Consider the following 26,257-nt stretch of genomic DNA (forward strand, 5'->3'; position numbering starts at 1 on the left):
TACAGTTTTTAATAATATTCTTATGATTGTCTTGAATGATAGACACAATGACCATCAAGTCAATTTTATGTTTTTGTCATTTGTTCAGCATTTTAGTGGTTTTCTCCTCTTTTTATTAGGTTAGTTTCTGCTTTCAATACACTTAATTTGATAGAACTTTTCTCCCCACATTGTTTTGAGCTAACTGTTTTTGCCAAAGAAATTCTTTGGGATACAGCATCTATTCCAGTTCATTATATATGCTAGAAGTTAAATCTAATCACAATATAATTGAAAAAAAAATTACAAACTGAAAAAAAGATACAAATTGGCTCCAAAATTCTCCCCATCACACACCCTGGCAGCTATTTAACGCCCCCAACTCAAAGTATATCCTCCATGCCTCTACTACAAGATCCCCATCCAGCCAGATGACTCCAATGTTCAGAGGGCTCACAATGCTGATTTGTACTCAGTCCCATACCCTGTCTGAGATGCACCGCACCTCCCCACCCCCACCTCCCAAGACTAGAATTCATAAAAATCACTGCATGCCAGAGTTCCAAATTATGTTAAAAAAGAATACTTTATTAATGTAACAGCACCAGCAAAACCTCTGCTGAGGATGGTCATGAGTTGCCCAACTAACATTAAAAGTTATTAAATATGTCCATTTTCTTTTCTTTACGATCTGTTTAAAAAATTAAGTACATATTAATCGAGTTCAACTAAATGATCAGCTTTAGAGGCCTGCTACCCAACCTGAACCCAGCGGGACCCGACAACACGTGTCGAGTTCGGGTTGGGTCAGGCTATAATAACTTACTCGAGCTGGTGGTCTGGGATGAAACGAACTCTGCGCAGTGAGCACATGACATCACTAAGACGTCATCGCGCACGCACTGCAGCTTCCAGCAGGTTCGGTGTCAGGAAGGTAAGTAAAGGGATGGTGGTGTCGGGCTCGGGCTGAGTCGAGTAGTGCCGGGTTCGAGTTGGGTCGGGCTCGGGGCAAAATTGGAGGGACTCGGGCCAGGTTGGGCTGGGGTCCGCTGTAGTCCAGTCGGGTTCTTTTTCCCGACCTAAAGCAGGCCTCTAATCAGCTTGGCTTGAACTGGTGTGTTTGCGTTTCGTAATTCCTACAGGTGATTAATCAGTGTGTGGATTATTATTATTAAACCTTGGTGTCAGACATCTTCCTCAGTTTTGCATTGTTTTCTTAACACTCATGATATCCAAATCGCAGCCTTAGCAGATACCTATCAAATCTTTTATGTAATATTTTACTGTCTCAATGAACTGTTATAATTTTAGCATCACATGGTCAGCCAGAGCTCAGCTGGTAGCACGTGGGCTTCTAAGTCACAAGATGCAAGTTCCACTCCAGGGTTTGAGCACAAAAATCAAAGCTGACACTCCAATGTAGTACTGAGGGAGTGCTGCACTGTTGGAGGTGCCATCTTTCGGATGAGACTTGAAACTGAGACTCCAACTGCCCTCTCAAATGCACACAAAAGATCCCAAGGCAAGATTTCGAGAATAGTAGGGGTTATCCCCGGTGTCCTGGTAAATATTTATCCCTCGAATCAACATCACATTGCACACTATGCACAAATTGGCTGCTGCATTCCCTACATTACAACAGTGACTTCACTTCAAAAGTACTTCATTGGCTGTAAAATGCTTTGGGACATCCAGTGGTCGTGAAAACCACTATATAAATGCAAGTCATTCTTTTAATTTCAGCAGGAATTTTCCATTTTTCACCCACCAACCTATAACCACAGACAACAACCAGCCAGACGGCAGTATTAGCCGCACTTGAGGAATGACGTACAGAGAAGATTCATGAGAATGGTTCAAGGGATAAGGAATTTCAATTATGAAGATAGATTGGAGAAGTTAGGTCTGTTTTCCTTGGAGAAGAGAAGGCTGAGAGGTGATTTCATATAGGTATTCAAAATCATGAGGGGTCTGTAGGAATAGACAGAGAGAGAAACTGTTCCCACTCATGAAAGGATCGAGAACGAAAGGACACAGATTTAAAGTATTTGGTAAGAGAAGCAAAAGTAACATGAGGAAAAACTTCTTCACGGAGCAAGTGGTTAAGGTCTGGAATGCACTGCCTAAGAATGTGGTGGAGGCAGGTTCAATTGAAGCATTCAAAAGGGAATTAGACAGTTATAAGAAAAGGAAGAATGTGCAGGGTTATGAGAAGGCGGCGGGGAATGGAACGGAAGGAGATGCTCTTTCAGAGAGCCAGTGTGGACACGATGGGCCGAAGGTCTCCTTCTGCGCTGTTACAATGCAGTGATTAGGTGAGAACTGATATTTTGACATCCTCTATGACCTGAGTGCAGTGTAAAATGTAGTATCATATTAAATGTTGAACCAAGTTAGAGATTAACTTAAGTCATGTCAGTCTTAGAAAAATAGTAACAAATTCTGAAAGACATGTGGTGGAATAGTTCCATAACTCTCAACTGACAATCCTAACTGCATTGTGATCAGTTTCACATGTAAAGCTTTTTGGGAATAATGTCTATTAAGGGATACTGGACATTTCTTTTTACATTAAAGGCTCTATAAAAATCCAAGTTGTTGTAATAGTACCAGTAGAGAAATCTCATATTACACGCTGGCCAAGACATAGCCTATTCATCACATCTGTAAGTTTTCAATTACTTTAAAAGGTTATTTTAAAATATTACTATAGTATAAGGAAACTAAATTTAAACCATTTTTAATGTCACTATGAAGTCATGTCTGTAAAAGCATGATTATTTCCTCAAGCAAAAGTTAAAAGAATTTACGTTATAACTACATCATGCATTTATATTTGCATCTTCAAAAATTATCAGGCTAAAACAGAGCTCTCCAAAAAATTAACAGTGTACTTCAGATACATTTTACAAAAGCAAATAAATTGTAAACAACATTATTCTCTTGCCAACCTTTCAAAGCTGCCCATACACACAGATCAGCCAGTGTCAATTCATGTCCAACCAGGAATGTCCTGAGAGAAAGTGCACAATCAAGTTCCTGTATTGCTGCCGGGAACAGAGCAGAGTCTGCTAGTCTTATGCTGCTAAACTCCAGCCAGTGATCAATCTGCCAACAAAAGGATTATAAACAAGGAGCAGTTTTAAAGTTCATCATTTTACATTGGTAATATTTGCAAAGTTGAAATGTGAATGGTAGCTGGCTTAGTGCAAGGTTTTTATGAAAGTGAATAATCCTTGGTTCTTGACATTTATCAAGAGATCACAGAATTGTTACAGCGCAGAAGGAGGCCATTCGGCCCATCATGTCTACACTGGATCTCTGAAAGAGCAAATCCCTCAGTCCCATTCCCCTGCCTTCTCCCCATACTCTGCACATTCTTCCTTTTCATATAATTGTCTAATTCCCTTTTGAATGCTTCAATTGAACCTGCCTCCACCACTGTCTTAGGCAGCGCATTCCAACCTTCAACACTCTCTGCGTGAAATTGTTTTTCCTCATGTCACCTTTGCTTCTTTTACCAAATAACTTAAATTTGTGCCCTCTCATTCTCGATCCTTTCGACCCCTCATGATTTTGAATACCTCTATCAAATCACTTCTCAGCTTTCTCTTTGCCAAAGAAAATAGTCCTAACTTCGCCAATCTATCTTCATAACTGAAATTTCTCATCCCTGGAACTATTCTAGCGAGTCCCTTCTCTACTCTCTCCAATGCCCTCATGACTTCCCTCACGTGCGGCTCCCAGAATTGGACGCAATACTCCAGCTGAGACCGAACTAGCGTCTTATACAAGTGTAACATAACTTCTTTGCTCTCGTACTCTATGCCTCTATTAATAAAGCCCAAGATACTGTATGCTTTATTAACTGCTCTCTGCACATATACACCTAGGTCCCTCCACTCCTGCACCCCTTTAGAATTGTGCCCTTTATTCTATATTGTCTGTCCATGTTCTTCCTACCAAAATGAATCAGGTCACATTTCTCTGCATTGAACTTGATCTGCCACCTGTCTGCCCATTCCACCAACTAGTCTACGTCCTTTTGAATTTCGACACTATCCTCCTCACAGTTCACAATGCTTCCAAGTTTCATATCATCTGCAAACTTTAAAATTTTGCCCTCTACACCAAGGTCTAGATCATTAATATATATCAGGACTGATATATATTATATATAACACTGACCCCTGGGGAACTCCACTACAAAGCTTCCTCCAGCCCGAAAAACATCCATTAACCACTACTCTTTGTTTCCTGTCACTCAGCCAATTTTTGTATCCATGTTGCTACCGCCCCTTTTATTCCATGAGCTATACGTTTGCGCACAAGTCTGTTGTGTGGCACTGTATCAAATGCCTTTTGATAGTCCATGTACACCACATCAACAGCATTGCCCTCATCAAACCTCTGTTACCTCCTCAAAAAACTCCAGCAAGTTAGTTAAACATGATTATCCCTCAAGAAATCCATGCTGGCTTTCCTTTATTAATTCGCATTTGCCCACGTGACTATTGATTTTATCCCGAATTTTTTTTTTTAAAGTTTTCCCAACACCGAAGTTAAACTGACTGACCTGTAGTTGCTGGGCTTATCTTTACACCCTTTTTTGAACAAGGGTGTAACGTTTGCAATTTTCCAGTCCTCTGGCACCACCCCTGAATCTAAGGAAGACTGAAAAATGATGACCAGTGCCTCTGTGATTTCCACACTCACTTCCTTTAGTAGCCTTGGATGCATCTCTTCCAGCCCTGGTGCTTTACCCACTTTTAAGTTCAGACAGCCTATCTAATACTCCCTCTATCAATTTTAAATTCCTCTACTGTCTGACTTACCTCCTCTTTCAACATTGCGTGGGTTGCATCTTCTTCCATAAGGCATGTTTTTATACCAACATTGCAAAAGAAATGGTGAATGTAAGAATACTGCTACTTTGTGGTATGCTATCAAGTTTTTGTTAATAAAATACCTAAACATTGATGTTTATATTTTATTTAAGAAAGGCCAATTGCCTTGCACCTAACCTCAAAATAAATTACAATCCTATCTAATACAAATTTGAAGAAGGTGATCACTTCCCAATGAGAATTATAAACATGGACAACAAAAAGTCTTGTTACTTATAATTGTCTCTTGGGAATTCGTAAAATTTATATTGTGATCAGTTTTTTTTTTAAACCATAATTGTGGGATGTTAGGCCACTAGAAACCTGAGCTGCATAGTCAGGAAAATGAATGATGTTTTAACATGCAGACAATGCTGTCACTAAGTTTCTATCATGATACCAGTGGGTGCAGGACAAAATAAATCATCTCATTTTCGTTCATGTCCTACTCAATCTGTCTCTTATATAATATTTTTAATTGCTTTCCCATCAACGTATTGTTCCAGTGTTGCATAGTTCTAAACACTCTCTTCAAACACATCTCAACTTGGAAGGACTGAAGTCTTATAATTGGGTGTGATTTATTATTCTAGTGGGCATGTTAGGTTTTGGAATCCCATCCTTACAATTCACCAAACCCCTAGTGAGAAAAAATTACATTGCAACTGCTAAAAAAAAAGTTTGCTACTATGATTTCCTGAAAGTCTCATTACAACACAAAAATTCACCTCAACATTTGCAGACTTTTCCTTCATCCACTCTAATTATTTTTCTCAAATGCAAAAGATCTGTGTTTTTCCAAGCCCATCTAATTTCTCCCTAGAAATTAGGAACTCATGATAGAGTATGGATCTGGAGCAGCCCTCATAAACCTTAACCCAGAGTCAAAGAGCCTTTCTTCACTCTTCATCAAAGCTCACACGTGAACAATGTGCACCTGAGAAGGTAGGAAACAACATGTGATTGTAACTGTACCCCAAAGGAATTAATGCCTTTAGCAAAGGCAAAGAAAAAAAAGTTGCTGTTGAAACTGGGGGTGGGGAGTTGCTGGTGGTAAGAACAAGAATTTATATAAGTTATCCACAGTAACTTGTAACTGGCTTTTAAGGAGAATGGTAGTCTTAAACTCAAACCTTTATTATATAAAACTGTTAAACAAAATAATTCTGTGCAGACTTTTAGCTTTCTAGCTTAACAATGTAACTCCACTGCACCAATTAGGTAAAATAGTAAGTGACACACACAAATGGTTTCCATCTGTCTCAACTGGTGTAGTATTACAGAATTTTACTACAGGCAAGCTGAAGTGGCAGCAGCACCCTATTTCAATATACATGCCCTGTGTTAGAGTCATAGAGATACAGCACCGAAACAGGCCCTTTCGCCCAACGAGTCCGTGCCGACCATCAACCACCCATTTATACTAATCCTACATTAATCCCATTTTTCCCCTCTCACATCCCCACCTTCCCATACTCCTACCACCTACCTACACTAGGGGCAATTTTTACAATGGCCAATTTACCTATCAACCAGCAAGTCGTCGGTATGTGGGAGGAAACCGTAGCACCCGGAGGAAACCCATGCGGTCACGGGGAGAAATTGCAAACTCCGCACAGGCAGTACCCAGAACCAAACCCGGGTCGCTGGAGCTGTGAGGCTACGGTGCTAGCCACTGTGCCATGTTCTTCAGATCCACAAACAGCCCCAACTAATATAAACCACTTAATGGGATAAAGGTGCATATTACACAAAGTACAGCCAATAACTTAAATATCTTCACCATCACCTCAGACAAATTAAAAGTAAATGCAAAGTTTGAACACATTAAATGTACAGAACCCACCTAATATTTAAACACCAGGGTTTTTGAAGCTCAAAATCTTTACATCTTTTTTAATTAAAATTTTAATTAAAACTTAAATTTGAAGAAAAAAATCTTCAATAAAACTAGTTTCTAAGAATTAAGATCAGAATGGTCCAAAAATAATGAAGCCTACATGAAATATGAAGGAAATCTACTTTTCTTAAATCAAAACAGATTACTTTGAATTACACGTTGGTTCAATTTGAAATTATGCAAAATTGAAATGGCACTGTTGATTATTAAAATTGATCAATTTGTACTACTGGATAATTTGTATTTTAAGTAAAATCATCTGAACAGGAATAGACTTCATTAGAATCTCATGCACAAACTATAAAAATGGGTGTTTTTGGTTCGGTATAGGGTTTATCAATGTTTTCTTCTGGGGATTTGGTAATATTGACACTTGTGGATTTCTTCAAACACAGTCACATACTAAGCTAACAAATATAGAAAGAGAGAGATATTTAATGACAATGCAGAGATCAGATCACCATATGGGCCTGCAGAACTAGTTTGAAAAACATTTGTATGTGAGTTGACTGGGCTATTTGGTTTTCTTCTGTGTCAAACATTTCAAATTCACATCTTGAATGAGATGATTTTTCAGTAGTTCAGAAAATTCATTCTCTCCATTCCACACACATAAACTGCCTGTTATTATTTCAACATTTCCCATGCTTATTCGGAGACAGCTGGAAGTAATTATGTTGTGTTGCATAGAAGTACTTTGGTCATTTCTCCATATCAAATGCACATTACAAAGTCATAAACTGCTGCTGTCACAATCCAAGACAGGTAGAAAACAGACTGAACTGCCCAACACATACATGCCAATGCCTCATGTTGCAGGGCTCACATCATGCCCACACTGTACCTTAATGCTCCGTTCAACCTGCCTGACCACACACAATTGCCACTCTGCATTCCTTGCAGCTCAGCCTATTCATTGCTAAGTGCACACAAGTGTGATGGAGTCCTCGTACCGCAGACTGTGTTCCGTGCAGCTCACCTGTTGGGTGCTATGACTTGGGATTCAAACTGTTTTTTTGGAGACAGACCCCGATTTGAAAATGAAACTGAAAGCTTCAATGTTCTGGAGGTCAGAACCAGGTTAACAAGTGTTTTTTTTTTAAACCAGAGGCATGTGATTAGAGCTTAAGTTTCAGTTTTACACAAAGATTCTGGAGGGTGGAAGCCAGCTGCAGAGCTAAAGATTGTTTTTACAAAGTTTTCCAGAACTGCTGAACTGAAAAAAGATGGCAGCTGTTGGTTTTAAAAAAGACAACCTCTTTGAATTGGAACTGGTTTGCTGGGAGCTGACCTTTGGAAAATACAAATTGCTATCAATGCTTTCGGTGACTTATAAAGAGTTACGTAGCGAGACCGATGAAGCTACACCACCAGAACTGTCGTGAGCAAAACCATGGAAGTTCCGAAAAGGTGAGCAGTTTTTTTCATATTCGTTTCAGGGGATGTGGGCATCGCTGGCAAGGCCAGTTTTTGTTGCCGTCCCTAATTTCCCTTGAGAAAGTGGTGGTGAGCTGCCTTCTTGAACTGTGGTAGTCCTTCTAGTGCGGGTACATCCACAGTGCTGTGAGGAAGGGAGTTCTAGGAATTTTATCCAGGGACAGTAAAGGAACAGCAAGTCAGGATGGTGTGGGGCTTGGCAGGAAACTTGCAGGTGGTGGTGCTCTGTGTCTGCTGCCCTTCTAGGCGGTAAAGGTCGCTGATTTGGAAGGTGCTGTCGAAGGAGGCGCAGTGAGTTGCTGCAGTGCATCTTGTATATAGTACACGCTGCCGCCGCTGTGCATTGGTGGTGGAGAGAGTACTGATCAGGCAGGCTGCTTTGTCCTGGATGGTGTCGAGCTTCCTGAGTGTCGCTGGACCTGCACTCATCCGGGCAAGTGGAAAGCATTTCATCACATTCCTGTACGTTGTAGATGGTGGACAGGCTTTGGGGAATCAGGAGGTGCGCACCTCACCAAAGAATTCCCAGCCTCTCACCTGCTCTTGTAGCCACAGTATTTATGTGGTTGCTCCAGTTCAATTTCTGGTCAATGGCAACCCCAAGGATATTGATAATTCGGGATTCAGCAATGGTAATGCCGTAGAATGTCATGGGGAGATGGTTAGATTCTCTCTTGTTGGAGATCGCATTACCTGGCACTTGTGTGGTGCGAATGTTACTTGCCGCTTATCAGCCCAAGCTTGAATGCTGTCCAGGTCTTGCTGTCATAGAATCAGAGTTATACAGCGCAGAAACAGGCCCTTCGACCCATCGTGTCCGTACCGGCCATCAAGCACCTATCTATTCTAATCCCATTTTCCAGCACTATGCCCATAGCCTAGTATGCTATGGCGTTTCAAGTGCTAATCTAAATACTTCTTAAATGTTGAGGGTTCCTGCCTCAACCACCTCTTCAGACAGTGTGTTCCAGGATTCCAACCGCCCTCTGGGTGAAAACACTTTTCCTCAAATCCCCTCTAAACCTCCTGCCCCTTACCTTAAATCTATGCCCCCTGGTTATTGACACTTCCGCCAAGGGAAAAAGTTTCTTCCTATCTATGCCCTTCATAATTTTGTATACCTCAATCAGGTCCCCCCTCAGCCTTCTCTGCTCTAAGGAAAACAACCCTAACCTATCCTGTCTCTCTTCATAACTGAAATGCTCCAGCCCAGGCAACATCCTGTATATGGACATGGACTGCTTCGGTATCTAAGGGGTTGCGAATGGCACTGAACATTGTGCAATTATGAGCAGACATCCCCACTTCCGACCTCATGATGGAGGGAAGATCAATGCTGAAGCAGCTGAAGATGGTTGGGTCTAGGACACTGAGTAACTCCTGCAGCAATGTCCTGAGGCTGAAATGACTGACCTCTAACAAGCACAATCATCTTCCTTTGTGCTGGGTATGACTCCAATCAGGGAAGAGTTTTCCCCCGATCCCCAATGACTTCAACTTGGCTAGGGCTCCTTGATGCCACGCTCTGTCAAATGCTGCCTTGATGTCAAGGCAGTCAATCTCACCTCACCTTGAGTTCAGCTCTTTTGTCCATGTTTGGACCAGGGCTGTTATGAGGTCAGTAGCCGAGTGGCCCTGGCGAAACCCAAACTGAGCTTCAGTGAGCAGGTTTTTGCTATTTAAGTGGCGTTTGATAGCACTGTCAACCACACCTTCCATCACTTTTCTGATAATTAAGAGTAAACAAATGGGGTAGTAATTGGCCAGATTGGATTTATCCTGCTTTCTGTGGACAGGACATACTTGGGCAATTTTCCACATAGTCAGGTAGATGCCAGTATTGTAGCTGTACTGGAACAGCTTGGCTGGGGGAGCGGCTAGTTCTGCAGTACAAGTTTACAGTAGTACGCCCGGGATATTGTCAGGACCAATAGCCTTTGCAGTATCCAACGCCTTCTGCCGTTTCGTGATCTCACATGGAGTGAATCGGATTGGCTCAAGACTGGCATCTGTGGTTTTTTTGATTTAGAGATACAGCACTGAAACAGGCCCTTCGGCCCACCGAGTCTGTGCCGACCATTAACCACCCATTTATACTAATCTTACACTAATCCCATATTCCTACCACATCCCCACCTGTCCCTATATTCCCCTACCACCTACCTATACTAGGGGCAATTTATAATGGCCAATTTACCTATCAACCTGCAAGTCTTTTGGCTGTGGGAGGAAACCGGAGCACCCGGAGGAAACCCACGCAGACACAGGGAGAACTTGCAAACTCCACACAGGCAGTACCCAGAATTGAACCCGGGTCGCTGGAGCTGTAAGGCTGCGGTGCTAACCACTGCGCCACTGTGCCGCCCCTAGCTTCAGTGAGTAGGCTGTTGCTATTTAAGTGGTGTTGGGGACCTCAGGAAGAAGCCGAGATGGATCGTCCACTCGGCATGTCTGGCTGAAGATGGTGGGTGGAAACCAGCGTTTGCATCTTCGGAGACAGTTCTGGAGATCTACATAAAAAGTTCAAAGATCTGAAGGATGTTTTAACGGTCTGGCGCCATCCTGCTGCTGGGACTGCCAAAGGACTTGTAAGATACATCCTCGTTGCATTTAACAGTTAATATGTAACCTTTAAGATACCTACCTTCCATGATTTAACTGTTAGTTCATGTCTAATTTATGTTGGTTTTGGTTTGAATGTTAAATGTTGAATGCATCCTCCATAAACTTAAATTCATCCAAAACTCTGCTGTTCATATCCTAACTCTATGGCCCTCTTGGCATCTGTGCAGTCTCCAATTCTGGTCTCTTGAATATCTGCAAATTTTTTTTCACTCTGTTAGCAGTCGTGCCTTCAGCTGCATGTACCTCAAACTCTGGAATTCCCGGAACCTCCCTGGCTCTCTCCCTCTTTACGACACTCTTTAAAACATACCTCTTTGATCAAGCTCACTTGTTGTAATATTTCTTGATGTGGCTAAGTGTCAAATTTTGTTTGATCGCTTGATAAGTTAAAATTTATAAAAGTGAAATCTTGTCCATTTGGTTTTTGTTTCCTAGAGTGGCTTCAGTAGGTGGATTCAATTCTTCTTGTTTGTTGGTGGTTTCCATATGGATCATAAGTCAATCCAAAATAACTTCCATTAGGACTGTACAAAGAACCTCCAAAAAGAATCCAGAAACTGAAAAGTTTAGTTTAGTTTAGAGATACAGCACTGAAACAGACTCGGCCCACCGAGTCTGTGCCGACCATCAACCACCCATCTATACTAATACTACACTAATTCCATATTCCTACCACATCCCCACCTGTCCCTATATATTTCCCTACCACCTACCTATACTCGGGGCAATTGCTACTGGCCAATTTACCTATCAACCTGCAAGTCTTTGGCATGTGGGAGGAAACGGGAGCACCCGGAGGAAACCCACGCAGACACAGGGAGAACTTGCAAACTCCACACAGGCAGTACCCAGAATTGAACCCGGGTCGCTGGAGCTGTGAGGCTGCAGTGCTAACCACTGCGCCGCCAAGAAAAGTATTCAAAATACTCAAGCATAGCACGAATGGGAAAATACTCCATTTATTACTCCCACTCAGGAGCCATGCACCCAAAACTAAGTCGCAAGTTAAAAAAGTGATTCTGCATATACTCTGTAAAGCGTTCATTTTAAACAAGGCACTGTAGGCCCATACTCAGTGGAAATTGATGCACAATCCACAAATTTAAAAACAAGATTTTCAGTGACCTTGAGTTTATAGAGGAAATCAAGATGCAGAGATTCAGCAACTATACTGTGAGATGTTTGGAGGTTGTGCAATCTGAACAAGTTATACAACTTGCATTTATATAGAACCTTTAATACAGCAAAAACATCCCAAGACACTTAACAAGCGATCAATCAAAATTTGACACTTAGCCACATCAAGAGATATTACAACAAGCGAGCTTGATCAAAGAGGTATGTTTTAAAGAGTGTCTTAAAGGAGGAGAAAGGAGAGAGCCAGGAAGGTTCAGGGAATTCCAGAGATTGAGGTACATGCAGCTGAAGGCATGGCTGCCAACGATAGAGTGAAAACAAAGTTGCAGATATTCAAGAGACTAAAATTGGAGACTGCACAGATGCCAAGACGGCCAGAGAGTTAGGGTATGAACAGCAGAGTTTTGGTTAAGTTTATGGAGGAGGCAAAATGGGAGGCCAGCCAGGAGAGCATTGGAATAGTTCAGTCAAGAGATAACAAAGGCATGGATGAGGATTTCAGCAGCAAGTGAGCTGAGCCAGGGGTACAGATGGATAATGTTACAGAGGTGCAAGCAGGCAGTGTTAGTGATGGAGAGGATAAAGGTTGGAACCTCGATTCAGGGTCAAATAGGACTGCAAGATTACAATGGTCCGAGGTCGACCTCGGACAGTGGCCAAGGAGAAAGAAAGATAGAGTCGGTGGCTAGGAGTACAGTTTGTGGTGGGGACTGAAGACAATATTTTACTGGAGGAAATTTCTGCTCATACAATTCTGGATATCAGACAAGGCGCATGGCACTGACTGGTATCTACAAAGCAATAAGATTCGTAAAAGCAGACACTCTTTCATCTCCTGGTTTCTATAGCCTACTGTATTGTTAAGTGATATTTAGAAAATTAAGAACATAGTTTTTTTTTGTATATGCCTGCTTTTCTGCTTTCTGATATTTATTCCAATAATTATACTCTAGAGAAAATATTTTAACTCTATTGAATTCCTTATCAAAAAATCATCCATGCCTGACTAAACTTTAGCTTAGAATCCCAAGTGAAAGACAGATGTTGCTGATAGGAAACCCACCTTGGCCCTGACATGATAATCTCATAGGCTTAGCACTGGTCATCACTAACAGCAGTGAGACAGAGCTAAAAGCCCAAGCCACACAAATTCTATCGATTCAGAAAAGTTACTGTTTTGAGTTGAAGCACCTGTGCATGTAAAAGCAGTTCAGCTCATCCTCAAAGTTAGACCAGTTTGTTCCAAATGACAAGGCAGGCCTCGAGATTTAATACAGCTTTGGCTGCACAAGGAAGACATTCAATGTGATCTATCAACCATTTTGTCATCCTTTGCAGGATCAAACTCTTACCTCAGCATGTTCTAGCAGATTGGAGCCATAGAGCTTGTTTTCCGTAGCTACCCGAGCCAGGTAGCGGACAATGGAATTCACATCATTAAACACAACGTCTCTGTAAAATTGAAAATAGAGTATACAACAGTGGCAACACAGTAGTCAACAATTGTTCACTATAAATCACTCAAGATTAAAACAAATAACTGATATCCTCTATTATTTAAAAATCCATTTTATTGGTGTATAAATGATCCAATTAAGGCTGATTTGAGTACAGAAAATATCAATAGTGAGAGCACTGCATGAAAAGATGTGTGTGCGCCAAGTCAAATCAAAGGACATTTTTGAAATTCACCAACTCAGGTAACTACAGAGCAGAAGTGTTCAAACTTTTTGTCATTTGGCCACATAGGTGTGCAACATGAAGCCTTGTGAACCCCTTTAAAGTTGAAATCTATGCTCCCATTAATTTCCATATACCTCAAGCTGTACCAACTGACCTTGGTGTTTGAATTTAAAATTTACTGATCAAATAGCACCACAAGTAGCTCTTTCCAAACTTCAAAGCCCACAAAATTCAAATTGGACAAAAACAAAAAGTAAGAAGTTTAAATACAAATAGAATATGTTCATCGGAGCTTCATCAACTGGAGCACCAAGGCCTGCAGGCCTTAGACACACCTGCTATAGAATAATAGTATAATAAATGTGATGTGATGGGGTGGGTAAAATACAGTCAGCAAGGGCATGTAGCAATATGAAGAGAACATTGGCTCAAGCCAGGAAATATTGGGGGCAGGCTGGCAGCAAAAGAAAATTGAGGATATGGATGGAAATGTGAGATATGGCTCGACAAAATTAACTTTCTGTTGTATCGTTCCACTGGTTAGAATAGGGAAACAAAAGCATGATAGCAGTAAATCCTCAGTACTTTCTCTAAATTATCTCCACAAAAGATTTTGTTGAGTTCAATGAAGAACAGATCAAACTATGGTATACGGCATTGCAGGTTAGTCAGTTGTACAGATTTGTAATTCAGTAGATTACCCTAAACAACAAGCAGCCTTTAACCTTTTAAACTGCCATTCTCAAGTTTTAACTTTAAGAGTTCTTAGTTATTCTTTATGCTAATTCTTAGCTTACTTCACAATTTAAAAATCTACATCAAAGCCACTACTCCCTGTGCATCTGCCTGAATGTCACTAAGTGCTGCTCCTTTGCCTCTCATCTATCTCGCTTCCATCTTAATCTTTCAAAAAGGTGCTTCTAAACCAACAACCCAGCTGGATAAGTCCACTGATGGCCAGGATCTGACCAAAACCAGCTTTAATTGATGTGCATTCTTTCTCTCCAAGGAGCAATACTGACGAACTGCACGATCCATCACATTGTCTGCCAACCTGTTATGGGGATGATATAGATCAGATCTCCAGGGTGCCACCTCAGCCTGCTTCCTTACTACTTCAGCACTTCATATTCGCTTTAGCACCCAATTCTCTACTAACGATAAGTCCTCACGATGCATTTCTTCTCAGTCTCCAAAATTCAGACCATCAACTCTCTTCCCTATCACTTTCCCTGGAAAAGACACCTTTCCCTCTTCAGTTTGCTTTCTGGCCCACATTTGTACCAATTCTGGTCGGGTCAACATCACCTCTGACTAATTAAATGTCAACCTCTTCAATCTTATTGGGTGATCACCCCATGCACTTTCATCACCTATCTTCCATCACACTTCCATTCCTATCTGCCCCAAATTGGCCAGCACATCTCCAATGGCTTCTCCAGTATGCCCTGTGATTCCATCCTTGGCTCCCTTCAATGTTTCATCTACTACGTAGCAACATTGAGACACAGTAGTGTAGTAGTTATGTTACTGGATTAGCAATCCAGGGAAAACAAGTTCAAATTCCACAATTATGAGAATTTTATTTGTTTTAAAAAATCTGGATATGAAAAGCTGGTAACAGTAATAAAAAATACACTATGAAGCTATCAGATTGTCATAAAAACTCTATTAGCTCACTAGCTCCTGGCTGCCATCATTACCCAATCTGGCCAATAAGTGACTCCAGTGGCACAGCAACATGGCTGACTCTTAATTGCCCTCTGAAGTGCTCACTCAATTTCAGGGCAACTAGGAAGAGGCAATGAATGCCAGTCTCGTCAGACACCTATGTCCAGAGAATGAATTTTAAAAATCAGATCAGCTTCTGGTGTATAATACCTAGCTCTACATGTTTATCATCCTCAACTCTACAACTTTTGCTTTGTTAACTGCTCATGTCAGTAGTAATTGCTCCAGCTGAATATCAGCATGAACAAAGCCATTTTACTCACTCAGCTCTCACCAGAGATGTCCACCTTAACTTCCCCCATCCCCTCCACAAACAGACCCCAATTCTTTCACCTTATCTGCTGTTTGGTCAGGCTGTTCCCAACAATGTATGACCACAGTGTCCTGTTTGAAAGGTCATACCCAGTCCTTCACTGTGAATGCTGATTTCAATTTTTATAAACGCCCATTTCCATCCTTCCATCCAACCCTCAGCCACACTGTTGGTACATCTGAGCTCTTTTTTTTTCTCCAAAGTTCTCCATACCAGCCATCTGAGTTTCATCATGTATAAATTCCAAGTTATTGAGACTGGTTATTCACTGACTGCATGCCCCAAGTCTCATTCACCTCTGGCCTTGCCAAGCTCCAGTGGGTTCCCACTCTGCATCTCATTGGATTTCCAAAATTCTTGTTTTTCCTCTACAAATCCCTCCATGGTCTCACTTCATCCTACGTCCACTGTCTCTTGCAGCCCTACAAAGTGCAGCATCATTCTTCTAATTCTGGTCTACTCATCAAACCTCCCCCCCAACCCCTCCTTCTGCTCTACCATCAGCAACACAGACTTTAGTTATCATGCACCTGCAATTTGCACCCTCTTCTATCTTGCTACCACTAAGACACTTCCAAAAGCACTCCCCTAACTCCTTTTACAGCTCTTGCTCTGAAGGAGACCCCTTGTGAAATACCTTGGATGTTAAGATTAAAAGAGCTATACAAGTGAAATTTGTTTTTGTTACTTCAAATTCAGAGTTTTCCATCACATTTTGTTCAGCTACTTTACGTATCGTTATAAAATCATAGAATGATAGAGAAGGTGGCCATTCGGCCCACTGTGCTTGGAGCAGCTTTTTGGTACAGCGATCGAATTAATCCCACATTCCTGCTCTGTCTCCATAGTCCTGTATTGTTTTCCCCCTGCAAGTACTTATCCAATTCTCTTTTCAATGCTACTGTTGAATCTGCTTCCACCACCATTTCAGAGCATTCCAGATCACAACAATTTACGTTGTTAAAAAAAAAACTCTTTTCATGTCACCTCTGGTTCTTTTGCCAATCTCCTTTCATCTACGTCTTCTAGATACTGACATTTCTGCCACCAGAAACTACCGCTCCTTATTTACTCTATGAGAATCATTCATGATTTTGAACATCTCTTATAAAATCTGCTCTTAACCTTCTCTGCTCTACGAACAACCACTCCAGTTTCTCTCGTCCCTTCACATAACTGAAGTCCACCCTTCCTCGCACAATTCTAGATTTTGCATTTTTAATTCATTATGATAACAGAACTGTGTAAATGATCAGGTCTGTCTCAAAGATAGAATTTGAAATGCACAAGCAACCTTTGTGCCTCCAGCATAGAAATCTCACTATCAATTTTGTAACAATGGATGCTCGCTATCTAATCCAAAAGCTAAATACTGCAGATACTGCAAATCTGAAATAAAAACAGAAAACACTGGAAATGCTCAGCAGGACTGGCGGCATCTGTGGAGAGAGAAACAGAGTTAAGGTTTCAGGTCGATGACCTGACCAGTTCTGATGAAAGGTCATCAACCTGAAATGTTAACTCTATTTATACTCTTGCTGAGGATTTCTATAACTTTCTTTTTTAATGTTTGGTATTTTCTATTCAGGACATGCTGTTAACAATTTCAAAAATCTCCAAGATTGCATCAAATTACCATTGCGGGTTGTTTTCAATGCCAGTTTCTTAAGTTCAGCAGTCATTAGGTGAAACAATGCCCTTTTCCTCCTTTAATCAAAAATTTATTTGCTTTCCTTAAACAGTTCAAAAAGTAAGTCTTATCAGAGATTGTGTGTTTTAACTTTTGTAATCTTTTGAAAACTATTGGGGAAATAGGGATGACAGGACATCTGCTAGCACATTGAGTTGGGTGTATATTAGACATTTTTAAAATCGGCTCAACCCAAAAGCTGTACCACTTTGCTTCAGTCTTGCTAACACCCACTATGCAATGGAAATATAGGAACAGGGACAGGCCATTCAGCCTATTCCATCATTAAGTTAGATCATGGATTACCTGTACCTCAAGTACATTTAACCACCTTTGCTTGCTTCATATCTTTACCTAACAAAGATTAATCAATCAGTCTTGAAACTTTCAATTGACGGAGAAACCAAAACCTTTTGGAGGCGAATTCCAGATTTCCACTACCCTGTGTGAAAAAGTGCTTCCTGCTTTCACTCCTAAATGGCCAAGCTCCAATTTTACGCTTGTGCCCCCTTGTTGATAATTAAATAGTAATTAAACACTAATGATTGTTTGAGTGAACAGTCAGCTAATACAACAGCTTACATCTATGGAATATGTTTCATACATCTCAAGATGCTTTGCAGAAGCAGCAGTATACATTAAGCAGGAGGTGGTAGAAAAATTTGGATATGTGGTCAAAAGCACAGGGAAGGATACAGATTTTCAGCAGTCTTTAGAAGGAGCTTTGACAGATACAAAGGCAAAGAGAACAAGAAAGTACAAGGCATGGTTCATGATTCAAGGTCATCATCGATGGTTTGTTTTAGGCTGCGTTTGCTGACAACACAACCACTAGGTGGCGCAGTACTTGCACATGGGCAAATGCAGCCTCATACACTGAAACATCACTGACAGCGATGTTTTTGGCAGCTGCCAGTAGTAAAATGGTGCTGCTCAATTTATCACAAAAACGAAAACAAATGAAACCCAAATGCCCAAAGTGACTGCAACTGCCGCCTCCACCCCGCCCCCAACAGTATTCTGCTCCCTCCTGCCATTGCACTTCTCTTCGCCGCTGCCTCCCGTGCCCATCTGCTCACCGCTTCTCCCTCCCACATCTGCTACCCACTCCCCCCCTCTCGCAGTCTCCCTTCCCTCCCTATCTTGTCACTCTCTCTCTCTCTCTCTCCTCCGCTTCCCCCATGGGGAGAGAAGAAAGGCCGCGAACACAGGGACCAGAAGCAGAAGGGGAGGGAGTGGGGAGCAGAGGGGAGGAAGCGACGAGGCCAGAAGCGAGTGGCCCACAGGTGGGGGGTGAAGCAGGGAGCGAGTGGCTGAGGGGGGAGTGAGCAGCGAGCAGATGTTGCAGTACGCAATAAAGTTTCTGCGCGCATTAGCCCTGACAAGCCGGCTGCTGATGTAGGCTGCGCATGCACAGCACCATAGTGACAGCAAGAGTCCGTTCTGCTCGTGTGCAAAGCTGGGAGCATTCTGATGACGTCAGCACTGGGCTGTACTGTCAGGCGTCACTTGGTTTTATTCATTCATATGTGGGTGTCGCTGGCAAGGCCAGCATTTATTACTCATTCCTAATTGCCCTCGAGAAGGTGGTGATGAGCTGCCTTCTTTAAAACAACTGAGTGGCTTGCTACGCCGTTTCAGAGGGTAGTGAAGAGTCAACCACATTGCTATGGGTCTGGAGTCACCAATATTTCATCAGTACAGCTTATTTTAAGAAGTAATCCATAATTTCCAGGAGAATGAAATATGGACTGCTACACTCTGAAGTGGTGACAATTCTATGTTTTAAGGGGCTAGGTCACCCCAATCAGCTAAAATGGCAGCAACAGCAGCAACCAAGTCGCCACTTCCTGAGATACTTACTCAGAAATTCGCAGGATGTTCTCTTTACCCTCTTCAACCAACACATTGACAGAATTTTTTAGGTGTTCCACAGTTAGCAATGCACCTGCATGAATAACATTAGAAACATTAGTTTTGTATTAAATCCAGTTTGAGTTCAGTGAATATCCACACAATGATTTAAAGCACAATGTTAGAGTAAGCAAATTACATCTACAGACAATACCATAATGTTGGATCCTATTAGTTGCACAAAGAGAGACGAAGTCCGACTGTAGCTTTAAGAAACTTTATTGCAGTACTTAATTGTTACATCTTCAGAAAACTTAACAATGAACTGAACTAAAACTAAAATCAACACATACACTGAACTAACCTAAAACTAAAAGCAACACACACACTAAACTAACCCCACCCCCCGAACTGAACTCTTCGCGCCAAATCAAGCCTTATTATAGTTATTCATACAAATCAGTAACACCTACTCTTTGTTCCCAATTGGTCTACAAACTTCTGCAGTTTCTTGGTGTTGGGGCCTGATTGGGGTACTGCCTTGTCAAATTGTTTTAACTTCTTGCTCCTGTTTCCCATCCTCGTGAACCATTAGACTGATTGTTGTACAATAGGCTACTAATAAGCAGTCTGCAGCTGCCCCGTTAGTTTCTGCTTGTTAGTCTGTTTCTGATAAGTTGCCTCTGCAGCCCTGAAGTTATGAAGTCATTTCTGATAAGCTGTCTCTGCAGCTCCGAGGTTATTTGGTTAGTAGGCTATACTTAATTGATTAGTTCACTTTAAATGTCCCCAATAGTTCTGTTCCCACACATACTTTGCACAGAAATGCTATGAGCTATGATTTCTGCAACATATGGCTATTGGTATTGTTACTGCATTTCAATTTACACGAAGAAAATTAAATATTAATTTAAAAGCAAAATACTGCAGATGCTGGAAATCTGAAACACAAACAAGAAATGCTGGAAAGACTCAGCAGGTCAGGCAGCGTCTGTGGAGAGAGAAGCAGAGTTAACTTTTCAAGTCAGTGACCCTTCATCATAAGGTTCTGATGAAGGGTCACTGACCTGAAACGTTAACTCTGCTTCTCTCTCCACAGATGCTGCCAGACCTGATGAGTATTTCCAGCATTTCTTGTTTGTGTTAAATATTAATTTTCTGATTTTCAATATTCAATTCTTCAGATTAATGCTTGCAATACTGTAATTTGAACACTAAAATTAACTCATGCTTGACAGAGATTTAAATCTATATTTGCTATCACAAACTCTCCCCTCCCTTTATTCGCAAAATCTATTTTGTTACAGGTCCTGCATACAAAAGGTTTGCGGTTTCTCTCCAAAAAATGAATCTAATGACAATTGCCAATTCTATCCAAAAATTTAATCTGGTGTTCCAAAAAAATATTTATACAAAGGGATTTTTGATCAGTTTTAAAATCAGTCAATTTACTTTAGACATTGCGGGGCTCAAAATTGATAAGACTTCAAAAAAATGTATTTCAGCTCTGAGCAATGGTTCCTGTAATAGTATTACAAATGTAGTTTCACTGGAAATGTAGCAAATCAGTCTTTCAAAATAATACGATTAAACCTTCCTCAAAACTTTCTGTTCCTGCTCCTATCCAGCAAAATTTCACATTTTTCAAGTTCAGCTTGTCTAAAAAGAGATAAGGACCTGAACTTCCTTAACACACAGTGTACTTTAATAGGCCTGGAGCAATTCACCTGACATCAGTTAAGGACAGTGCATGGGGAACCTTAAAACCACAGGGATGGCAAGATTTTAAGAGATTAAATTGTACATCAAACAGACTATAGAAAACCTAAGTACTAGCTCAAGTTTCAAAAGTGAAAATAGAAATGCTACCTTTATTTCAGCATCCAGCCTAGTTCTACTGGCTAGTCGAATTGCTGCATTGCAGATTGGATGCAAGATGAAATGTCATCTGAAGTAATATATAAACCACTGACCTATACAACCAATCCTGTGATGCTAGACAGCATCAGAGATATGTAGAAAGGAGGAGCTACCATTTACTAGCAGCCACCTCATACTAACTTTTCACTGGATAGGTCAAGGATCAGATGTGTCCATGATATTTCAGTTGGATCTCACCTTGCCAATGTGCATCTCATCTGCACTGCAGCAATTCCACGAATCAGAGCAGCTAGACTGGCTGCTCCCGTAATCAATGTTGACAGACTCTTAGACCTTTAAGAAAAATCTATTTTAGTTGCAAAATAACAGGTTTGAAGACTTAAAATTGGATCCATCTTTTAGATTTTCTTCACACAATGCTGTATCATTCAAGAACCAATCAAAGCAGATTACAGCTATTCTATAACTTGGGAAAGACAAGAGCAACTGCTCATCTTACTTAATCACTGATTTCAGACAGAGAAGCCCACAGCAGTTTTGTTTTTCCACCACTGGAGTGGTGATAATGGATCCAGAGGAAATGGACCTTTTGCAAACTAAATAATCAACTAATTAACCTCAACTAAAAAAAAGACACTGATCAGGAATTTTGCACACAGTCCATCACACATCCAATGTTTGCATGTATTCAGTTAAGTGAATAATAGTGAATATTATAAACTGGCACAAAGTAAATGTTAGACAAAATAGACTTCTGCACATCAATAGATTTTGGGTGCTCTTAGATTAGATTATAGAGAGATACAGCACTGAAACAGGCCCTTCGGCCCACTGAATCTGTGCCGACCATCAACCACCCATTTGTACTAATCCTACATTAATCCCATATTCCCTACCATTCTCCTACCTACATTAAGGGCAATTTACAATGGCCAATTTACCTATCAACCTGCAAGTCTTTGGCGGTGGGAGGAAACAGGAGCACCCGGCGGAAACCCACACGGTCACAGGGAGAACTTGCAAACTCCACACAGACAGTACCCAGAACTGAACCCGGGTCACTGGAGCCCTTAATGCATTACATTGGAGGGAGGCTGGGAGCAGACCTCTCTCTTCCAACATCACATTTTAGGATAGCTGGTTATCAACACCACTCCACATTGGCATCACAGTATATTGTGAATAAAACATCAAGCAGATGTTTTAAAGAAAGCACATAAAACCCAGCAATAAAGAATGAGACACACCACTAAGTACATTGAAGCTCTCCATAAAACTTCAAAAATTACAGATCAAATTTAAATGGATATAAATGTCTGAATTGTTTGGAATTGAAGACAATTAGATACAGAAACAACCAAAAATAGACTCCAGTCATCAATGGCGCAAGTGCTTTCTTAAACAATGTATTTGGTTCACAGCATCTGAATGTCGAAAGGAAATGTACTGTCATGCCATTTCAGGGAACACTGCTGCAAACATAAATTTTGACAAACACTTGGGCATTGAAAATACCATCTTTCAGCAACTGGTCAGTGCCAGATACGCATTTAAAGACTTTTTTTTAAATGAGAGATACAGCACTGAAACAGGCCCTTCGGCCCACCGAGTCTGTGCCGACCATCAACCACCCATTTATACTAATCCCATATTCCTACCACATCCCCACCTGTCCCTATATTTCCCTACCACCTACCTATACTAGGGGCAATTTCTAATGGCCAATTTACCTGCCAATCTGCAAGTCTTTTGGCTTGTGGGAGGAAACCCGAACACCCGGAGAAAACCCATGCAGACACAGGGAGAACTTGCAAACTCCACACTTTGTGCTATTGTATGTTAAATACATTAAAAACCCAAGGTACCTCAAGACAGTTTGAGTCTCACTGAATAATTCACTTTGCCATTCAACCAAAGTTTCTGCAAAAACAGAATTTTAATATTTTTAGTTTCCGAAAATGCACTGTATGGTGCAGCAAGAAGCCATGCAACTTATCAAAGTGCAGCACTGCCTTGTGGGCGTCTCGGGAGAGACCAAGGCTAAGGGAGTAAACCCTAACAGATAATCCGGAGCGGAACCCCGTAGGCGGTCATGTGTCACCTTTGGCATGTTTCCGGCAGTTCCTGCAGCCATACTGGTGCCAAACGTCGTGTCCTGCACTCCTTAGGACCCCACCAGAAAGGCCGAGAGGGGGGTTTTGACGACTGGGCAACTCTCAACCTCCATAAATTTGCCCAGGCATGCGCCATGGAGAGGTCACTCCATAGTTGCCTCACAGCGACTGACACAACACGGAAGGCAGCAGTTACGGGTTATAAGTCCAGATAAATTGGCGTAGAAACTGGGCGCCACGGGTTGCCTTTGTCGGTGGGAGAGGTCATTGCACCTCACTGGACAGCTACCGCCCGCCTCAAACCGGGCAGCCCCCGGTCAATAAGGTTCTGTCCCGCCACAGTCTGCCTGCTTCAATGGGTGCTTGGAGCTCAGGGTCATTGCCCGAAAGGTGGACTGATACACCGCACCAAACAATATGAAAAAAGGAAAGAAGGTACCAGCCCTTCGCTTTGCAAGCTGGAACGTCAGAACTATGTGTCCTGGCCTGTCGGAAGACCTAACACAAATCAACGATTCTCGGAAGATCGCCATCATTAACAACGAGATCAGTAGATTCAATGTGGACATTGCAGCACTTCAGGAGACTCGCCTCCCCGCGAGTGGCTCTCTAGCAGAGCAAGACTACACCTTCTTCTGGCAGGGCAGGGATCCTGAAGAACCAAGACAGCATGGAGTGGGCTTCGCCATCAGAAACTCCTTGCTCAGCATGATAGAGCCTCCCTCAAATGGCTCGGAACGCATACTGTCCATCCGACTGCTCACCACCTCTGGTCCAGTACACCTACTCAGCATCTATGCTCCAACACTCTGCTCCCCACCTGAAGCTAAAGACCAGTTCTATGAACAACTCCATAACATCATTAGCAGCATCCCCAACACCGAACACCTATTCCTGCTGGGGGACTTTAATGCCAGGGTTGGGGCCGACCATGACTCATGGCCCTCCTGCCTTGGGCGCTATGGCGTTGGAAGGATGAATGAGAACGGGCAGAGACTGCTTGAGTTGTGTACCTATCATAACCTCTGCATCACCAACTCGTTCTTTCACACTAAACCCTGTCACCAGGTTTCATGGAGGCACCCAAGATCGCGTCGTTGGCACTAGCTAGACCTCATTGTCACAAGGCGAGCCGCCTTAAACAGTGTTCAAATCACACGCAGCTTCCACAGTGCGGACTGCGACACCGACCACTCCCTGGTGTGCAGCAAGGTTAGACTCAGACCAAAGAAGTTGCATCATTCCAAGCAGAAGGGCCACCCGCGCATCAACACGAGCAGAATTTCTCACCCACAGCTGTTACAAAAATTTCTAAATTCACTTGTAACAGCCCTTCAAAACACTCCCACAGGGGATGCTGAGACCAAGTGGGCCCACATCAGAGACGCCATCTATGAGTCAGCTTTGACCACCTACGGCAAAAGTGCGAAGAGAAATGCAGACTGGTTTCAATCTCATAATGAAGAGCTGGAACCTGTCATAGCCGCTAAGCGCATTGCACTGTTGAACTACAAGAAAGCCCCCAGCAATTTAACATCCGCAGCACTTAAAGCAGCCAGAAGTACTGCACAAAGAACAGCTAGGCGTTGCGTAAACGACTACTGGCAACACCTATGCAGTCATATTCAGCTGGCCTCAGACACCGGAAACATCAGAGGAATGTATGATGGCATGAAGAGAGCTCTTGGGCCAACCATCAAGAAGATCGCCCCCCTCAAATCTAAATCGGGGGACATAATCACTGACCAACGCAAACAGATGGACCGCTGGGTTGAGCACTACCTAGAACTGTACTCCAGGGAGAATGCTGTCACTGAGACTGCCCTCAATGCAGCCCAGCCTCTACCAGTCATGGATGAGCTGAACATACAGCCAACCAAATCGGAACTCAGTGATGCCATTGATTCTCTAGCCAGCGGAAAAGCCCCTGGGAAGGACAGCATTACCCCTGAAATAATCAAGAGTGCCAAGCCTGCTATACTCTCAGCACTACATGAACTGCTATGCCTGTGCTGGGACGAGGGAGCAGTACCCCAGGACATGCGCGATGCCAACATCATCACCCTCTATAAAAACAAAGGTGACCGCGGTGACGGCAACAACTACCGTGGAATCTCCCTGCTCAGCATAGTGGGGAAAGTCTTTGCTCGAGTCGCTCTGAACAGGCTCCAGAAGCTGGCCGAGCGCGTCTACCCTGAGGCACAGTGTGGCTTTCGTGCAGAGAGATCGACCATTGACATGCTGTTCTCCCTTCGTCAGATACAGGAGAAATGCCGTGAACAACAGATGCCCCTCTACATTGCTTTCATTGATCTCACCAAAGCCTTTGACCTCGTCAGCAGACGTGGTCTCTTCAGACTACTAGAAAAGATCGGATGTCCACCAAAGCCACTAAGTATCATCACCTCATTCCATGACAATATGAAAGGCACAATTCAACATGGTGGCTCCTCATCAGAGCCCTTTCCTATCCTGAGTGGTGTGAAACAGGGCTGTATTCTCGCACCCACACTTTTTGGGATTTTCTTCTCCCTGCTGCTTTCACATGCGTTCAAATCCTCTGAAGAAGGAATTTTCCTCCACACAAGATCAGGGGTCAGGTTGTTCAACCTTGCCCGTCTAAGAGCGAAGTCCAAAGTACGGAAAGTCCTCATCAGAGAACTCCTCTTTGCTGACGATGCTGCTTTAACATCTCACACTGAAGAGTGCCTGCAGAGTCTCATCGACAGGTTTGCGACTGCCTGCAATGAATTTGGCCTAACCATCAGCCTCAAGAAAACAAACATCATGGGGCAGGACGTCAGAAATGCTCCATCCATCAATATTGGCGACCACGCTCTGGAAGTGGTTCAAGAGTTCACCCACCTAGGCTCAACTATCACCAGTAACCTGTCTCTAGATGCAGAAATCAACAAGCGCATGGGTAAGGCTTCCACTGCTATGTCCAGACTGGCCAAGAGAGTGTGGGAAAATGGCGCACTGACACGGAACACAAAAGTCCGAGTGTATCAGGCCTGTGTCCTCAGT

The 26,257-nt window shown here is 42.3% G+C and overlaps 1 protein-coding gene across 1 annotated transcript in view; it reads right to left on the reverse strand.

Moving 5' to 3' along the window:
• Positions 1-26,257, reverse strand: part of eprs1 (glutamyl-prolyl-tRNA synthetase 1) — an 85,709-nt gene that overhangs the window by 55,881 nt on the left and 3,571 nt on the right. Inside the window, exons 2-4 of the mRNA XM_068045066.1 lie at positions 19,245-19,329; positions 13,317-13,416; positions 2,931-3,087 (exon numbers count right to left, since the gene is read on the reverse strand). Coding sequence (XP_067901167.1) covers positions 2,931-3,087; positions 13,317-13,416; positions 19,245-19,329 — 342 coding nt within the window. The remainder of the gene's footprint in view (positions 1-2,930; positions 3,088-13,316; positions 13,417-19,244; positions 19,330-26,257) is intronic.

Source organism: Heterodontus francisci, chromosome 13 (genome assembly GCF_036365525.1).
Source record: "Heterodontus francisci isolate sHetFra1 chromosome 13, sHetFra1.hap1, whole genome shotgun sequence".
Lineage (NCBI taxonomy): Eukaryota > Metazoa > Chordata > Chondrichthyes > Heterodontiformes > Heterodontidae > Heterodontus > Heterodontus francisci.